Source organism: Pan paniscus, chromosome 8 (assembly GCF_029289425.2).
Source record: "Pan paniscus chromosome 8, NHGRI_mPanPan1-v2.0_pri, whole genome shotgun sequence".
Taxonomy (NCBI): Eukaryota; Metazoa; Chordata; class Mammalia; order Primates; family Hominidae; genus Pan; species Pan paniscus.
The window spans coordinates 144,679,984-144,700,029 of record NC_073257.2 but is presented as its reverse complement, the minus strand read 5'-3'; the positions used below and the strand labels follow the sequence as shown (position 1 = coordinate 144,700,029).

Sequence of the window (20,046 nt, the reverse complement as noted above, 5' to 3'; positions counted from 1 at the left end):
TAGATTACCCTTAAGTGATGGTAATAAAAGAAAGAGAAATCAGTCTGAAACTAGTTCCTTCCTCCAAAATGTGTTCAAACACAGCGAGAGGTCGGGTGCAGAGGCACAGAGGGAGGGGCGGGCCCGGCCAGGCTGCCAGGCCGGGACTCCCATGGCTCCTCGGGCCCCTCCCTCCTCCTTCCTCCCTCCAGCAAGGACACAGGGTGCCACATAGGCTCTGTGGGGTTAAAAACCCACACTAGGGACAGAACGTTAGAAGCTTACAGTTTTTAAAATAAGGGTTTCCTTTTGTTAATTTACCAGGGAAGAGGAAACGTCAGAAAACCTTTGCAGATCATCAAACACACGGGTCCCGGGAGGATTTCTAAGACGATGACGCGGCAGGGCTGGCCCTGACCCACAGGGAGGCCTCGGCCCAGGGCAGGTGCTGGCCCCCCGTCCCAGCCACCAGCAGCCACAAGGATCTGCTGAGCAGCTGACCACCAGGCCGCAGACAGCGACACGCTGCTCTCCCAGGGGAGAGACGGGTCCACACAAAGAGGCTCGGCGCCTTTTCCTCCCAGGAATCGTCTGCTTTCCAGAATGTGCCTTCTCCTCTACCCTGTGGACACAACACTGCACAACACTGGGGTTGGACCCAGGCTGGGGGCTGGGGTTTCTATACAAACGGGGCCTGAGGCTGCTCTTCCTGGGGGAGGGGCGGCCCCTGGTGCTATGCCCTCCACAGACCCATGCCAGCAGGCCCCCAGCATCACAGAGGCCTCAGAGTACTGGCATTAGGGACCAAGGCCAGGGGCCACACTCAGACCCCTGCCAGGGCACCCACCCTTCAAAGGGTGGCAAAGTCATAGCAGAGGCCCCCAGATCTTGCCCAACTTCAGTCTGGGCCCCGGGCCTCAGCTCCCCGCTTGCTGGGTCCAAAAGCGAAGCCTGAGGCATGGGTGCAAGAAGGAGGTCCAGCTGGCCAGAGTGGCAGGGCTGCTTCGGGGCGGGGCTGAGAGACGGAGGGGTCAGGAGCCTGTGTGGCTGCCTGGGAGGACCCTAGAGTGTCTGTTCCTTGCTGAGGGCCCGCTGCCCTTCCCACCCTGGCTGACCCTGCGGGCCCTGGCCTCTCAGGACACACCTCGGCCCCCACCCCCAAGGGCTATGGGGCTCCCTATGGGCTCTCCTACCCCATCCGGAGTGGACAGGACCCAGTGAATAAGTGGACACCTGGTGGGGAGGGGACAGCCCAGCAGCACCTGGTCCGGCCACGGCCCTGGACAGCAATGCAGCCACATGGGTCCTGAGACGAGGTGCCGGGTCAACAGCCTCTGCCTGGACCAGCCCGGCCACCCACAGCTGCTCTCCTCATGCCATCAGCTGGCAGCGCCTGGCCCTGCCCAGCCCAGGCCCCCCCACCAGCACCCACGCTTCCCACAAAGGGCCCTGAGTCGGTCTGTGGTCACTCTGAGATGAGAGCCTTGCCCGGGTTCAAGAGAGGCCAGAGTTCAGCTCGCAGGCTCTCCAGGGGAACCACAGCCCCCGCCCTGCCCTTCTGACGGGCCTGCACCACAGCCCCCGCCCTGCCCTTCTGATGCGCCTGCACCACAGCCCCGCCCTGCCCTTCCGACGGGCCTGCACCACAGCCCCCGCCCTGCCCTTCCGACAGGCCTGCACCACAGCCCCCGCCCTGCCCTTCCGATGCGCCTGCACCACACCCCCCGCCCTGCCCTTCCGATGCGCCTGCACCACAGCCCCGCCCTGCCCTTCCGATGGGCCTGCACCACAGGTGGCCCCTTCAGGGAGGCTGTCATGACCCAGGGATGTGACTACTGTGCGTGGAGAAGACCATGGAGCTTTCTTGCATGTCCTTTCCAACTGCTGGACATCCGGAGCGGAGGGAGGCAAACGGGCGGTGCCGGAAGCAGGACCGAGGACGGGAGGCTGGCCCGCTGACACGGCGTCCTTGGCCTTGGGAAGACGGATGAGGAGGCCGAGCCACAGGGTGACAGGAGCACCCCATCCTTCACGGGCGGCCACAGTCCCTCACTCAAGGTGCGGGCCATAAAGCAAGTTAATAAAGTTGTGGCCTTGCTGGAAGTCAGCTCCGTAGCAGCCTCAGCCTGCACAGCTCTCGTGGAGACAGGACCGCAGAGCAATCCTTCTTGGGGCTGCCTGCGCAGACAAGTCCGGACGAGAGCTCCTATATCACAGCCTGGACGCCCCCAAACCTGCGTCCAGCTGCCAGCTCTTCCGTCTCAGTGCCTGGGCTGCTTCTGGCCACAGTGCCTGCACCCCGCTGTGATTCAGCAGATGAGGAAGGGCAAAGCAGCAAACGCTGCCTCGACAGGTTAACTACACAGCCAGGGAGACGCCGACAGTGCCGCGTGTGAGGTTTACCCAAAGATCACGTGCACAGAGCAACAGCCGCGCACACAGCTCAGCAAAGTGCATGGCCGCCAGAAGGAAACACCAATTTCTCATCAACACTGTGTCTGGCAGTGAGACGACAAATGCCTTCCACACATTTTGATTCTAATCTCTCCGTGTGACGCAGGCATAACTGCCGGGACCCTGCTGCTCGCAGCCTGGCACAACCACCAAGGCTGTATCTGACACGGGACCATGCCCCTGCCCCACACTCACACCACGGGCACACAGGACTGTCAGCCACTGTCTTGGTTACCACCAGCCAGCCCGACCCTCTCCCAGCTGGGCGTGCGGGAGACCCCAGGTGCACACCAGGGGAGCTGAATGATTTTCCTACATCTTTTGGCGAAGGTTCTTTCTCCTGGATATGAGGATTCAGGAACTTACTGATTACTTGGTGCTAATGCCTTAGATTCTCACTGCCCTTACGTGTGACAGCCCAGACCAACCACAGAAGCCTGGACTCCCAGGAAGACAGATTATCGGAGGTAACAACAGGCAGCTGTGACTAGCAACAGTGCAATGCAAAAACTCCGTGTTCCATGTCGCTTCTGACTGGCTCACTCTGGGAAGTAAACACGTCAGTGAGAAAGCCTCGCTACGTACCTCGGGGAAGTAGTCCTGCGGAAACTTCTCCTTCTCCAGCATGGGCGTGCTCTCTAAGGTATCCGAGTAGATCTCTTTGCCAGCGACCTTTCTATACTTCTTAGCTGGAAGAGACCAGGAGGACGAGGTGACTATCCCATCATTGTGCCCCATCCAACCAGCCTGGAGCACAACCTGTTTCCACCCCACTTCAGCCCGATGGGAGCAAGAGAGGCCCCCCGAGAGGAGGCCCGGATGAGGGGTCCGACCCAGAACAGGCCCCCAGCGGGCCGGCTGCTCCATGCCTGTGGCTCATAAATTCCCCTCCCATGACCTGGAATCTGACACTCCACTCCATTATCCCCTGAGAGCTCCCAGACTGCAGATTTACAGGAGCTAATTGGCATCCTCTTTTAAACCCGTGAATATATTTAAGAGGGCTGTAGAATTACCATTCACTCAGACCTTCACATGAATTTATTTAATAACATTGATTTCCTCCCCGTATCCAGCCTCCATCACTCATATTTCAGGGAAGAGGTTTATGTGTGATGGTGAGAGAGGCAGCTTGCGGCAGGGTGCCTCCCAGATGGGCTTTGCCAGTGGCTGCTTGGCACCTTTCCTGGACCCCCCAGTGGATAGGCCAGGCCCAGGGACACAGGTCCCCCCATGGGCAGGGCCCGTCTCACTATTGTTCACAACCAGGCCTCAGCCTTTCTTTTTATGGACAGGTAGCTCCACACCCAAGGTGGGGTGTGATCAAGGATGGCAGGGATCCATTCCTCAAACTCCTGCTGGGTCCAGTGGGCAGGTGGCCGCTGGCCTCCTTGCAAGATGCCACAGGATGGCTCCTGGGCCACTGAGGTGACACTCCTGGGTGTCAACGAGGTTCCTGGAGACCGCTTTGGAGCAGTGTGTTGTGTCCCACAAGCAGCTCCAACCTGCAGTTTCTGGGGTATTATCCACCCCACTATGGCAGGAGGAACAGAGGGGGCAACCTGAGGACCACAGCACCATGGGCCAAGGTACTGGGTCACCCCTGGGGTGGGCAGGAGTTTCAGGAAAAAACAGAGTGCTGTGGTCTGGCCCAGCCCTGGGTGCTGTGGTGTGGCCTGGCCCTGGGTGCTGTGGTCTGACCTGGCCCTGGGTGCTGTGACCTGGCCCAGCCCTAGGCGCACAGTCCTGGATGTGGGTGCCTCATGGACAGGAGACAGCATGAGATGTTTCAGCGACTTATGGAGCATGGACAGAACGTGAAATAGAGGCCATTCCCTAAACTCGGAGCTTAGACACCACGGATCCTTTCACTGTCTCCACAGTTCTGCCTTTTCCAGAGTGTCACAGAGTTGGAATCACAGTGTGTAGCCTTTTCAGGTTGGCTTCTTTCATTGGTAGCAGGCATGTCAGGTTCCTCTGTGTCTTCTCGCGGCTTCAAAGCTCATTTCTTTTTATCACCAAATAACACCCCGTGGAGCTGACATGCCACAGTCTGCTTGGCCCATTCACCCACAAGGCAGAACAGCAAGTCTTGAAGTCAGGAAGTGCAGGCTCTGACTCTGCTCTTCTTCTTCAAAACTCTGGGCTATTCTGGGTATTTTGCTTTCCACATAACCTTTACAGTCAGTTTGTCAATGGCATGACACACCTTGCTGGGGTTGTGTTGAATCTATAGCTGAAGTTGGGAAGAGCTGAGCCCTTGACAGTATTGGGTTTTCCCATCTGCCTTAGTCCACTGGGAAGCTATAGCAAAATAGACTGGGTGGTTTGTAAATAAAGTAAGTGTCTTTCTCCTAGTTTGGAGGGATGGGAAGTCCAAGATCAGGGTGCTAGGAGATGAGGTTCCTCACAGATGATGCCTTGTATGTGTCCTCATGCATGGCAGGGGCAAATGAACTCCCAGCCTCTTTCATGAGGGCTCCGATCCCATTCGTGAGGGCTCTGACCTCACACTCTAATCAGCCTCCCAAGGCCCTGCCTCTTAACACCATCACCTTAAGGGTTAGGAGGTCAGCAGATGAATTTGGGGGTGGGGGGCACCTACTTTCCAACCATAGAACTATCCATGAAGATGAAATCTCTCTCCATTTATCTAGATCTTCCTTATTTCATCAGAGTTTTATAGTTTTCCTCACAGAGATCTTGTATTAATTTGTTAGATTTATTCCTAAGTACTTCCTTTTGGTGTGTGCTTAAGCAAATGGTATTATGTTTTTAATTTAAAATTCCACCTGTTCCTTGCTGCTACACAGGAAAGCAATTGACTTCTGTATCTTAACTAGGCATCCTGCAATGTTGCTATGATTGCTTACTGGTACCAGGTTTGTCTGTTATTGTTGCTGACTCTTTGAGATTCTTGACATAATCATATCATCTGAGAACAGAAATAGTTCTATCTCCCATCACCCCATCAACATGGCTTTTATTTCCTTTTCTTGTCTTATTACATTATCTAAGATTTTCAGTAAGATGTTGAAGAGAAGTAGGAGAGGAGGCATCCTTGCCTTGTTCCTGATCTCATAGGAAAAGTATCTAATTTCTCATTAAGTGTGGTATTCATTGTAGGATTTTTGGAGCTCTTCTTTATCAAGTTGAGGAACTTCCCCTCTATTCCTAGTGTGCTGGGAGTTTTTTTTTTCAAACAATGAAGAGATGTGGATTTTGGGAAATGCTTTTTCTGCATCTATCCTATGATCATGCGATTTTCCTTCTTTTGCCTGCTGCTGTGATGGATTACATTAATTGATTTTTCAATGCTGAACCAGCCTCTACACCAGGAGTAAATCTCAGTTGGTCATAGTATATAACTGACTCTTGAGAATTTTGTTGAGCATTTTTGTTTACAGTTCATAGTTTTCCTTCTTTGTAATGTCTTTATCTGGTTTTAGTATTAGGGTAATGCTGGCCTCATAGAATGATTTAGGATGTTTGTCCTCTGCTTATATTTTCTGGAAAAGATTGTAGAGAACTGGTATAACGTTTTCCTTAAATGCTTGATAGAATTCACCAGTGAAACCATTTGGTCTGATGCTTTCTTTTTTAGCAGGTTATTAATTACTTATTCAGTGTTGTTAATAGCTATAGACCTGTTCAGATTCTCTAGTTTTCCTTGTATGAGTTTTCATAGATTGTGTCTTTCAAGGAATTGGCCCATCTAAGTTATTACATTTATAGGCAGAAATTAATGATATTCTTTTATTATCCTTTAAATGTCCACAGGATCAGCAGTAATGGCCCCTCTCTAATTTCTGATATTAATAATCTGTGTCTTCTCTCTCTTTTTCTTAGTCTGGCTAGAGGTTTATCGATTTTATTGATCGCTTTAAAGAATCAGCTTTTGGTTTTGCTAATTTTCTCTATTCATTTCCTGTTTTCAATTCTGTTGCCTTCTGTTCTAATTTTCATTATTTCTTTTCTTCTGCTTACTTTGGAATTTTCTTTTCTTCTCCTAGCTTCCTAAGGTAGAAGCTTAGATAATTGATTTTAGCTCTTTCTTACTTTCTTCTTAGCACTTTTTTCTTTTTAGCTCTTTCTTATATGCATTTGATGCTATAAATTTACCTCTAAACATTACTTTTGCTAATATCCCGTGAATGTTAAGCTGTATTTATGTTTTCATGTGGTTCAAAATATTTTTAAATTTCTCTTGAGACTTCTTTGACTCATATGTTATTTAGATATGTGTTGTTTAATATTCAAGTATTTGGGGATTTTCCAGCTACTTTTCTGGTGCTGATTTCTGGTTTAATTCCATTGTAATCTATGAGCATGCTGTATATGGTTTCTGTTCTTTTAAATTTGTAAAGGTGTGTTTTATGGCCCAGAATGTGATGTCTCAGTGAATGTTCCATGTGAGCTTGACAAAAACGTAGATTCTGCTATTACTGGATGAGGTATCCTATAAGTGTCAATTAGATCAATTTGTTTGATGGTGCTGTTGAGTTAAACTATGTCTTTCCTGATGTTATGCTTGCCAGATCTGTTCATTCCTGATACAGGGTGTTGAAGTCTCTAACTATGATAGTGGGTTCATCTGTTTCTCTTGGCAGCTCTACTTAGTTTGCCTTGTGTATTTGACACTCTGTTGTTAGGCAGCTAGATACTAAGGATTGTTATGTATTCTTGGAGAGCTGATCTTTTCATCATGATGTAATGTCCCTCTTTACTGCTGAAAACTTTCCTAGCTCTGAAGTCTGCTCTGCCTATTCTGATAATTTCTGATATGAATAATTTGTGTCATTTTTTTTCTTAGTCTGGCTAGAGGTTTATCCATGTTATTGATTTTTTTCAAACAACCAGCTTTTGGTTTAATCTACTTTTCTTCTAGTTTCCTAAGGTACAAGCTTAGATAATTGATTTCAGATCTTTCTGCTTTTCTAATATATGTATTTGATGCTATAAATTAATATGGCTCCTCCAGCTTTCTTTTGGCCCATCTAAGTTTTCCTTTGATTCATGTTAGAACAGTAGACCTTCCTCCATCCCTTATCTATTAATCTTTAGGTGTTCATATAAATGGGTTTCCAGAAGACAACATATAGTTGGGTATTTTTTTTAATCCACTCTGACAGTCTCTGTCCTTTAATTGGTATATTTAGACCATTCATATTTAAAGGGATCGTTGATATAGTTGGAGTAATATTTACCATATTTGTAAGTTTTCTATTTGTTGCCTTTGTTCTTTGTATCTTTGGGGTCTCCCATTCTTTATCTGCCTTCTCTGGCTTTTACTGGGCATTTTATATGATTCCATTATCTCTCCTCTCTTAACACATCCATTATACTTCTTTTAAAAAGCTTTTTAGTGGTTGCCATAGTTTGCAATATACATGTATAACTAATCCAAGTCCACTTTTAAATAATACTATATTCCTTAAAACGATAGTACAGGTTTCTTATAACAGAGTACCCCAAATTCCTCCCTCCTGTCCTTATGACATTTCTGTTATTCATTCCACTTATCCATAAGCTGCAGTTAACCAATACATGGTTGCTGTTGTTACGTTGAGCAAAAGTTATCTGCTAGACCAATTAAGGGTAAGAAAAATATATTTCATTTTACCTTCACTTATTCCCTCTCTAATGCTTTTTCTTTCTTTAGGTAAACCAGAGTTTCTGGGCTATATGGTATTTCCTTCTGTTGAAGAGCTTCTTTTAGCATTTCTTGCAAGGCAGGTCTACTGGCAACAAATTACTTCAATTTTTGCTTATCTGACAAAGTCAATTTCCTTCACTTTTGAAGAATAATCTTTTTCTGAATATGATATTCTTCTTCTTATAATGCTTTAAATGTTTCACACTACTCTCTTCCTTCTTGCATGGTTCCTGGGAAAAGGTCCAATGTAATTGTTATCCTTGTTCCTTTACAGGTAAGGAATCACCTCGCCTATAAGGAATCTCCTGGATTCTTTCAAGATCTTCTCTTTTTTCTTTGATTTTCTGCAGTTTGAATAGAAGGTGGCCTGGGGTTGACTTTCTGGCATTTATCCTGCTTGGTGTTGGCATTCGTTGAGCTTTCTGGATCTGTGGTTTGGTGTCAGTTACAAGTTTGGAAAGTTCTAAACCATTACTACATTAAATCTTCCTTCTGTTCCTTTCCTTCTACTCCTACTGGGGTTCCCTTTACAAGCTGCACCTGTTGTCGCTGTTTCACAGGTCTTGGCCATTTTTTCTGTTTTCAAATTTATTCTCATTTCTTCTTGCTTTTCAGTTTGTGAAGTTTCTAACACCTTCCAGATCGCTGATTCTTCCCTCAGCCGCATGTGCACATGAGCCACTGCTTCATTTCTGGTACTGTTTCTGATTTCTAGGTTTTCTTTTTGAGTCCTTCTCAGAGCCTCAAGCCCCTAGCCTGACCCCCGAGCCTGACCCTCGAGCCCAACCCCCCAGCCCGAGCCCCTAGCCTGACCCCCAAGCCTGACCCCCAAGCCAACTCCCCAGCCCGACCCCCGAGCCCGAGGCCCCCCCACTGCGCTGAGCATGAGCAGCAACACCTGCCGTGTGGGGCACCGAGAACATCGTCAGCATCCACACGCCTCCCGGGACTGCACGTCTCCCGCGACCGCACGTCTCCCGCGACCGCACACCCCGCGACCACACGTCTCCCGCGACCGCACACCCCGCAACCGCACGCCTCCCGCGACCGCACGTCTCCCACGACCGCATGTCTCCCATGTTCACACGTCTCCCGCGTCCACACGCCTCCCGTGTCTGCATGCCTTCCTGACGCACCACGTGCTCAGCACATACTCGCTGCCCACTCCTCATGTTGTTCTTTTGTTAGTTTGGCCACATGGAGGGCTCTGGGGAAAGTTTTGCTAGAGTGAAGTGTGTATCTCATGTATAGTTTTAAATACACTGTAGGTTCACTGGGCACTTTATGACTGATTTAACTTAGTAGTAAAACAGGTATTCAAATGGCTACTGAAAAACACAAAAGGTCTGCAGATCCGCGGCACGGCGCAGCCTGACGCACAAGCTCCTTGGTTCCAGCTTCCTGCAGCACACGCTGCGTCGGAGCGCTCTCTCTCCCCACTCTCGCCGGCCGCTCCGTGCCTGAGCACACAGCACGCAGATGCCGTGTCTCCCAAAACGGAGCGGAGAGCGCCACCGGCCGGCTCCTGCAGTTCTGTGTGGCTGATCCTGCCACGGGCCTCATAGAAGGGCTTGGATGCTATAATTTGGAAGGATCTGAAGATCTTCAGGTAACGGGGCAGTGACAAATCATTTTGCTGGCCAGAATCTTGCTCTCGTTATCAATGAAATCACCGCTCAAGCAACTGAGATAAGACTGCCGCGCAATTTCACATGAGGCGCTCCGTCTCCCGAGGGAGCACAAACACGGAATCTGAACGAAACGACATCATTTGTGGCTCCACAGTTACTACGATGTGCAGGGCACTTCACATGGAAGTCATCTGCTCCGGAGGCCGCGTGGGGTTCCGAGAACTCACACACAGCAGGAAACGATAGCGTCAGACGGGATGTCATCGCACAAACACCCCCAGGCCGTGTGGAGCATGCACGGAAGCCCCACACCCGGCCTAGCTCACACACCTGCCCCCAACAAAGAAATGAACAGGAGGGGACAGCTTGTGTCAGCGGAGCGTCTCAGGGCAAGTCTTTTCCGTGAAGACACACAGCACATGACCATCAAATGGGGACGCTGTTCACGGCAGGGAGGACTGTCCCTGCCCGTTCTTATTTCTGAAACATGCAACCCTCTCATTTGGCTTTTCATTTTCTCACACTGGATGGGAACACAGATACAAACTATTCCTTCCTCTTAACTCAACTCTAGGAAAGCCAGGTCCCCACCAGAGCCTTGCAAGGGAGCCAGTGTGGGACAGCCAAGGGGCCTCGAGTCCAGGTCCAGGAGGCCCCTGGAGTGACCTCTGGCCAGTGGCTCAAGACACCCAGCCCACAGTGGCCGCTCACAGAGACAGGGCAGGAGGGGTCTGGAGAAGCCAGACACCAGGAGGGGTGAGTGCCGAGACAAAATCCCGGAAGACGGCATGCAGTCTTACCTTTAAAGTCAAACTGGTAGATGTTTTTTAAGGACTCATGAAGAAAATAAAAGCTTCCTAGTGCCTGTAGAGCAAAAAGAGAAATCAAATGAGAGACTGGTGCTGGGAATATTTCTAAAGATCGTTTTTAACAATAAATAAAAGAAGCTCTTTTAAACTAGCTAGAGCAAGAGTTTCACCAGTTATAATTTAATCACAGTTACTGAGGCACAGGATGTCAGGCAGAGGTAACCTGCGAACACCCAAACTCCACCAAGCTCCAGGCATGCGGTGAGCCGTGCAGCCGGTGCTGGCTCCAGCAGGGGCACAGGTCCCGCGGGCCGGGCATTGAGTGGACCAGACCCTTCCCAGGTGAGCCGTGCAGCCGGTGCTGGCTCCAGCAGGGGCGCAGGTCCCGCAGGCCGGGCATTGAGTGGACCAGACCCTTCCCAGCACTGATGCTCGGCTTCGTCCTGGGGCCTCCAACCATCAGCTCCACTGCGCCCGGCCCCACCCTGCCCCATCGCCCCAGGAGCTGCCAGCATCTCCCACTTACAAATTAGCCGGACGGTTGCAGAGCACAGGGATCCCTGCTCTTCACACCAGAGAAGGCAAAAGTACGCGGCTGGACGCCGCAGGGCTGGGTCGACGGATACCACACAGACAGTTACTTGTTGATCTGAACTGCAAGTTTCACGTGGTATTTTCTACAGATGAACCTGTGTCTACGTGCAGCACTGTGTTCGTACTGACATGTGTATTATTTCTGTGTATTTTTTTCTTTTGCTAAATCTGGCAACCCCAACACGGGGCCTGGTGCAACTCTGGGGTGATCAGAATATTCTACACTGGTTTGCAGTGGTTGCCTTTGTCAAAACTCACTAAATTATACCCCAAATAGGGCGAATCTCACCATCTATACATTAATCGTTATAAACCTGACTTAACAAACAAACCTATCTCATAGGAGATAGCTGTGTGCCCTGTGGGGGTAGCAGGTCCTGGGATAAAGCAGGGGAGAGTTTGAAGCGGCGGTGCCAGGTGGGCCAGAGAGGAGGGCACACGGGCGCAGCTGCAGACGGAGGGCAGGGGCTGCCTGCAGGGAGCCCAACTGTTACCAGGTCACACAGGGCCTTCCACAGGGAAGAGACTCTGAGCCAATGGGGGCTCTAACCCCAACTCTGCATTCTGAACAGGGCCTGTCCTCAACTGAAAGCACAGGGCGCCGTGCTTCCCTCACTGTGTCTGTGTGAGCCTGTGGGCAACACAAGGGCAACGCCTGAGCATCACCTCATTCCAAGGCTTCACTTGTACACTCTTGCACATTCATGTACACACACGCACACCACACGCTTGCACACACATTAACACACATATGCACTCACGCACATGCTTGTGCACACTTGCGCACACACATTCACAGGCACTTGCTCACACACGCACACACAGGCACTCACACACACTTGCACACGTACACTCATGCACACACAACATACATTTGCTCACAGGCACTAACATGCACACATGCACTCATGCACACTCACATGTGCTTGCTCACACTTGCACACTCATACACTCATGCACTCTCATGTACACACGCACTCATGCGCACTTACACTTGCACTGTCATGCACTCACACTGGTACACACACGCACTTGTGCACACACGCACTTGCTCACACACACGAACACATTTGTGCACACCCACATGCACTTGCTCACACACTTGCACACTCATGCACACATGCACTTGTTCACACACTTGCACACACGCACTCATGCACACGCACACACTTGTTCACACACTTGCACACACTCATGCACTCACACGCACTTGGTCACACTCACACACTTGCACACACACGCACTCATGCACTCTTGCTTTGTTTTGGGCAGAACCATGACCCCACAACCCTGCAGTTCTGAGTGCCCCAGTGTGGAGCTCCTGCTGAGATGCTGTCCTACGGGGCTGCAGAGCTATTGTCTCTCTAAGACAAAGGCAATGCCTGAGAATCACCTAATTCCATGGCCCAAGCTAAACGTCCCACACACTTCAGGCTCTGCAGTTCCCCGGGAACTGCTGCTCCCTCCCTGACGACTGGTCACTGGGGTGGCTGTCCTGGGGGTAGGGCTGCAAGAAGGTGCACCACACTGGGGCGTCAAGAGGCTGCTGCTCCCTCAGAGGCGCAGGGCGGCGGGCACAGTGCATGGTGAGGGGACTTATGTTCTGGGCCTGCTGAGGGCCAATCGTGCCAGTAAGTCTGGCCTGGTCCCTGTCTGCAGCCCCCTGGGCCCCTGGGTCAGCTCTCTGGGGCCTGTTAGGCCGTCTCTGGTTTGATGCTGACTCCACAACATGGGAAGCTCCCTGGAGGCCGTGCAGCTCCTGCTCCTAGGGCGTGTGCAGTGCATGGTGGGCTGGGGTGACGGTCCTGCTCCCGGGGACGCTGGCCACATGGACACCTCACCAGAAAACAGTGTTTCACCTTGGGGATGACACAGCTGCCCTCTGACAGAACACACTTCAAGGAGTGCATTTAAACTCCTAAAAAGAGAGGCCGGCTGGCAAGCCTGAGTCCTGTGCACCGACGCCATGGTGGCCTCTGCCTCCTGTCTCTGCTGCGTCTGGTGGGGAAGGGAACACACCCACAGGCAGGAGCAGGGACACGTGCCGCCTCCACCCAGCACAGGTGGCAGGTGCGAGTGCTCGCTTGCATGTGCACACACACATGTGCACACTCATGAGTGCCAGACCTCGGTGGGAGAACCCAAAGCTGCAGGGTAAGCCATGGGCCTCCCAGCCCTGCATCCTGGCCACCACCCAGATGGGAGCCCCCAGGCTAGATGACAGGGACCTTCTGTCTGGGGGACGGAGATGAAGGATACCCGAGGGGGACGCAGTGCACTTCCTCTTCTCTCGCAGGTGGGTCTAGGGTGCAGCAGGCAGCGTCTCTGCCTCCACGGGAAAGCCAGAAGGTGGGAGAACCTGTGTGCCTGACATGGGGCTGTGTCCTCGGGCCCTCTGTGGTCCCTGGCCCCAGGCCACATGCCCTGGTGAGCTGCTGCTGGGTCCAGAAGGCTGCGTGTGGCCATGATGCACTCGGCTGTGACATGGACACTGCTCGACTGACCCGCTGTCTCACTAGGCATCTGCTGTGAACCTGCTCAGAACCCGGGGAACTGAGCCACCTTTACAGCAGGTCTTAAAAACACCCAGTGTTGGCCAGGCTTGGTGGCTCACGCCTGTAATACCAGCACTTTGTGGGGGCGAGGCAGCGGATCACTCGAGGTCAGGAGTTCAAGACCGGCCTGGCCAACATGGTGAAACCCCGTCTTTACTAAAAGTACAAAAATCAGCCAGGCGTGGTGGCATGCGCCTGTAATCCCAGCTACTTGGGAGGCTGAGGCAGGAGAATCACTTGAACCTGGGAGGCAGAGGGTGCAGTGAGCTGAGATCATGCCACTGCACTCCAGCCTAGGTGACAGGGCGAGACTCCGTCTCAAAAAAATAGAAAATTAAAATTAAAAAGCCAGTGTTCATCCTTGTCTTTGGCAAAATAGAGTTTCAGCACAGAGTTAAGAGAGAAAACTGCAGGCCTATGCCCCATGGATGAGACTTAATGTCTCCTCCGCCAACGTTAGCCCTTCTTTATAGAAGATAGCCCTTCATTTGTTTCAGATAAAGAAAAGCACTCTGAAAAAACATAATCAATGTCGCTGCAAACATTTAAACCATTACCTCATTGAATGTTAAAGCTAACAGAATATTATAAAGTTTGCAACAAATAAGTGAAAAATAAATTGCCAATGCAGGGATAGAAACTGCAATTCATAGTCAGAAAATCCATAATTAGCTCTAATGAACATTTAAAGTAAAAGTTCGACCCAACTTTTTCGGTGTTTACCCTGTCCCATCAATACGGTTCAGGGCACCCATTTATCACAGACACCAGGACATTGGGCCAGGAGCATGTCCGGGGCCTGCCGACAGGAAGTCCCCAGCTCGCCCAGGTCTCTGACCACAGTACTTGTCAAGAGTATGTCTGTCACATCTGAGAATAATGACTCCTCGCCTCTTGCTAAAAACAAAATACTTTTTACGTATTTATAAACAAGACTGTCAAGAGTGCTCATTAATTCTGCATTAGTGAAATGCAGCCGTTGGCTGTGATGCTCTGCTAGGACTGCAGACACGGGCAGGAGTCCTCCAGCCCCCAGAGGCCACGGCACAGCCGGGAAGCGGCCTCCACTGGACAAAGCCAAGCCCCTGGGGCACCGAAAAGTTGATCCGGTGCGGGCCACACAGGAGATCCAGACCCCGGGTAACCTGGGCCCTGGCTGGGGCTGCACTGGTGGGACCCTAGTCTCTGATGGCAGCCTGGGAGCTAATGGGCAACTGAAGCTCCCAGTCACCACCATCAGGCTTCCACACCAACTGGCGACCAGGGCGCAACGAACCCTGCGTACCATGGGGGCTCAGTGCCTCTCACAGGGGCGGCTAGTGAAGATGGAGTATTTACAAATGCTATGAAAACAACCTCTCAACTTCAATTGGAGTCCGGTAATGTGATAAATGGCCACACCATGTCACTTAGCTTGATTTCGGGAGCTGAATTCTGATAGCGGGCCCACTTTGCAAACACAGCCAACTCAGGGCGGGAGCAGACCACTTCTCACACATTCGGAAAGAACAACGCGTCCCGGCAGGCACTGTGCAATCACAAAGCCCGTGTTTGTTGAGCAGGGTCCCACCTCCCGGACGGAGCCACCGGCTGGAAGGCTCGGGATGACTCAGGCCGGGGCAGAGGCTGACAAGCCAGGAACACAAAGCTGCCATTGGAAATGCCTCCATCACTTTTTATTTGCAAACAAGTCAGATGGCCGGTAATTTATCATTTCCGCAATCAGGTGAACGACCAAAGCACACATCATTAACCTGGTCTTCTGCACCCAGCTCCCTCGTGCACAAAACAGAACACATTCCTAAAACTTCAGTCACACAGACCCCGCGCTAAGGGACGCACATGAGCACACACTCTGCTCCAGACAGAAAGGGGAAACGCACAAGCAGTGCCCATGTGAGGCCCCAGGTGGCAACAGGGCCCTTCCCCTGTGCTGGTTCCAACCGCGTCGTGGGCGTGACCACAGGTGCCAGCTCCCAGTGCGCCCCAGCGGGATCTCTGTGGAGCCTGCCGCTGCATTCTGCCACTGGGAAGGGAAAAAGTGTTGAGGGAGGAGGCCACGGCCCACGGCCCAGGGGAGCCCTGACTAAGGCCGACCGTGCTTATCAACAGTGACTCAGAAAAAAGAGTGGCAGCATTTGGTGACTCCCATCTCACTCTGAGACAGCATGACATTTTGTTATTTCTACAGATAAAGCGTTTTCACCTCCAGTTTTTTTTTTAATAAAATAAATCTAGGAGCAGAAAGAAAAACTTCATAAGATATTGTTGGTAACTAATCTTCAAGTCTGCAACAAAATAGAGAACTTCATTTGTTTTAAATGAGAGTCCAGAGATTACTAAACATGACTCCCCTCATACGCAGCCCACTCCTTCCCCAGCTGCATGCTGTGAGGACACAGGACCCCCAAATGAAGGACACGGCCTTGCGCAGGAGCCCAGGGGCACGCAACCATGCTCACCTGGGCTCTGACACACCCTGTGAGGGCCAGCGGCAAACATCTGTGCTCTCTGAGAACAAAGCTAAGGACATCACGGAGAGGCCAAGCCTGACGTTCAGGCCTCATTAGGGTGAAAGCACCTGCCCGAGCTGAGGCAGGCATGTGGTTCTGAGCCTGATCTTTCAGACATTTCCTCTGCCCTTGTAATACAGGAGAAATGAGAAGACACTCAGGCTCACAGTGACTAATGAGTGACTGCTGAAGACATGAGCCACAGGGACACACCACATCCTGTGAACTTACAACCCCACACCCTCACGGCTGCTTTGCACCCAAGAGAAACTCCTGCACACACACACATATGTCCACATACCCATGCACACAGATGTACATACCCACATCCATACATGAGCCATAGCGACACACCATGTCCTGTGAACTTACAACCCTACACCCTCACGGCTGCTTCTCACCCAAGAGAAACTCCTGCACACACACACCTAGGTACACATCCATGCACACACATGTACATAACCCACATCCATATATACTATAGACAAACATACATATGTAATACACACACATACATGCATACACCTGCAGACATACATATGTCCGTATACACACGTGGAATGCACACACAGACCTCTCTCAGAGACGCTGGAGCTCTCAGGAGACAGGCATGAGAATACAATGGCATATGACCTCTGAAAACACCAACTGAAAATGACCCAAATGCTTAACGTGCAAATGGGTAAATCAAATTTGAAATACTCCTATGATAGAACCAGATATAGCAAGGAAAATACACAGATCAGAGTTACATCCAGAAACACAGGTGGATTTCACAAAGGACGCCAAGAAAGAGGACAGTTTCTCAAATGTCCTATGGCGTGATACCAAGATAAAGACATATTTTAGCTTATTTTGAATGCTACATAATAATTCACCATATAAAAATACTGTAATTTGGCCAGGCGCAGTGGCTCACACCTATAATCTTAACACTTTGGGAGGCCAAGGTGGGTCGATCACTTGAGGTCAGGAGATCGAGACCAGCCTGGCCAACATGGCGAAACCCCATCTCTACTAAAAATACAACAATTAGCCAGGTATGGTGGCCCATGCTTGTAATCCCAGCTACTTGGGAGGCTGAGGCAGGAGAATCACTTGAACCTGGGAGGCAGAGGTTGCAGTGAGCCAAGATCGCGCCATTGCACTCCAGCCTGGGCGACAGAGCAAGTGAGACTTTGTCTCAAACAAACAAACAAAAAACCCTGTAATTTATCCATTTCTCTGTTGCACATAAAGACTACTTCCAATTATTTGAGTATTGTAATTGATGCTATAATAATCTTCCCTGCATGGTGTTACTGAGCAAGTGTGTCAGAGATAACAAGCATCCAGGTACACGGGTACTGAGTGTTCACACGGACATACTATGCAGGAGGATTTGCTGGGTCACTGCAGACACGCACCCTCCACATAGGGTAATACACACATGTACACGTGAATTAAACATGCGTGCGTATGTATATAACAGCCTTGCTGTGTCACCGCAGACACGTGCCCTCCACATAGGATAATACACATGTGTACACGCAGATTAAACGTGCGTGCATATGTATATAATACACAGATGGCCTTGCTGGGTCACGGCAGACACGTGCCCTCCACATAGGATAACACACATGTGTACACGTGGATTAAACGTGCGTGCATATGTATATAATACACAGATGGCCTTGCTGGGTCACCACAGACACATGCCCTCCCAGGCACCACCACGTTGCCCCTCCTGTTGCCATGACGATCCCCCAGTGGTCTCATCAGGTCAGTGCCCATGTTCTACATCCTTGCCATGGCCCAGTGCCAGCCTCTAGTTTTTGCCAACTGGATAGGTGTGAAATTAGACCTTATTGTTTTAATTTGCATCTTCATTATACTAGCATAGTTGGGCACCTCTTCATCGAACTGTGTGGCTGTGGTAAAATGCACACAGCATAAACTTGACCATCGTACCCACCTTCAGGTGAGCAGGTCAGTGGCACGCAGTCCGCGCCTAATGAACGTCTGCACCCGTCACACCATCCATCTCCAGGACGCTGTCCACCTTCCCATCTCCAGGACGCTGTCCACCTTCCCAGCTGAAACTGTTCCTGTCCAGCAGCAGCTCCCTTCCCGCTCTCCCCTTCCCGCTCTCCCCAGCCCCTGGCAACCAGGCATTGTACTTTCTGTCTCCGTGACTTTGACTAATCCGAGTACCTCATGTAAGTGGAATCATACCATGTTCGTGTTTCTGTGACAGGCTTGATTTGGCATAATGTCCTCCAAGTTCCTCCACCATGTTGCAGTGGTTGCCAGAATTTCCTTCCTTTTTACAGTTGGGTCATATTCCATGGTACTGCTTCCGCATTTTGCAGTTGTGAATAATACCGCTTTGATTATAGGTGTGCAAATATCTGCTGGAGACTGCTCTCAATTCTTTGGGGTCTGTATCCAGAAGTGGGACTGCTGAATCAGACGGGAATTCTATTTTTAACTTTTTGAATAGTCACCTCAATGTTCACAGTGGCTGCCCCCTGTTATATTTCTACCCACGTGCACAAAGGTTCCAACTCCCTCCCATCCTTATCAGCACCTGCTATTGTGTCCGGAATTGGTGGGTTCTTGGTCTCACTGACTTCAAGAATGAAGCCGCGGACCCTCGCGGTGAGTGTTACAGTTCTTAAAGGCGGTGTATCCGGGGTTTGTTCCTTCTGATGTTCAGATGTGTTCGGAGTTTCTTCCTTCCGGTGGGCTCGTGGTCTCGCTGGCTTCAAAAGTGAACCTGCAAACCTTCGCGGTGAGTGTTACAGGTCATAAAGGCAGTGTGGACCCAAAGAGTGAGCAGCAGCAAGATTTATTGCAAAGAGCAAAAGAACAAAGCTTCCACAGTGTGGAAGGGGACCCGAGTGGGTTGCCACTGCGGGCTCAGGCAGCCTGCTTTTATTCTCTTATCTGGCCCCACCCACGTCCTGCTTATTGGTAGAGCCCAGTGGTCTGTTTTGACAGGGCACTGATTGGTGCGTTTACAATCCCTGAGCTAGACACAAAGGTTCTGCACGTCCCCACCGGATTAGCTAGATACAGAGTGTGGACACAAAGGTTCTCCAAGGCCCCACCAGAGTAGCTAGATACAGAGTGTCCATTGGTGCGCTCACAACCCTGAGCTAGACACAGGGTGTTGATTGGTGTGTTTATAAACCTAGCTAGATACAGAGTGCCAATTGGTGTATTTACAATCCCTGAGCTAGACATAAAGGTTCTCCCCGTCCCCACCAGACTCAGGAGCCCAGCTGGCTTCACCCAGTGGATCCCGCACTGGGGCTGCAGGTGGAGCTGCCTGCCAGTCCTGCGCTGTGCGCCCGCATTCCTCAGCCCTTGGGTGGTCGATGGGACTGGGCGCCCTGGAGCAGGGGGCGGCGCTCGTCGGGGAGGCTCGGGCCGCACGGAAGCCCACGGAGCGGGAGGGAGGCTCAGGCATGGCGGGCTGCAGGTCCCAAGCCCTGCCCCTCAGGAAGGCAGCTAAGGCCCGGCGAGAAATCGAGTGCGGCGCCAGTGGGTGGGCACTGCTGGGGGACCCAGTACACCCTCCGCAGCTGCTGGCCCGGGTGCTAAGCCCCTTATTGCACAGGGCCGGCCGGCTGCTCGGAGTGCGGGGCCCGCCAAGCCCACGCCCACCCGGACATCCAGCTGGCCCGCAAGCGCCACGCGCAGCCCCGGTTCCCGCTGGCGCCTCTCCCTCCACACCTCCCTACAAGCTGAGGGAGTCGGCTCTGGCCTTGGCCAGCCCAGAAAGGGGCTCCCACAGTGCAGCGCTGGGGGGAAGGGCTCCTCCAGTGCCGCCAAAGTGGGAGCCCAGGCAGAGGAGGCGCCGAGAGCGAG

General features: G+C 51.3%; 1 protein-coding gene across 2 annotated transcripts in view; it reads right to left on the bottom strand.

Moving 5' to 3' along the window:
* Window positions 1–20,046, bottom strand: part of INPP5A (inositol polyphosphate-5-phosphatase A) — a 254,391-nt gene that overhangs the window by 89,635 nt on the left and 144,710 nt on the right. For both annotated transcript variants that reach the window (XM_034951471.3, XM_003816261.6), the window contains exons 5-6: window positions 10,521–10,584; window positions 3,019–3,122 (exon numbers count right to left, since the gene is read on the bottom strand). In XM_034951471.3, the coding sequence (XP_034807362.1) occupies window positions 3,019–3,122; window positions 10,521–10,584 (168 nt within the window). The remainder of the gene's footprint in view (window positions 1–3,018; window positions 3,123–10,520; window positions 10,585–20,046) is intronic.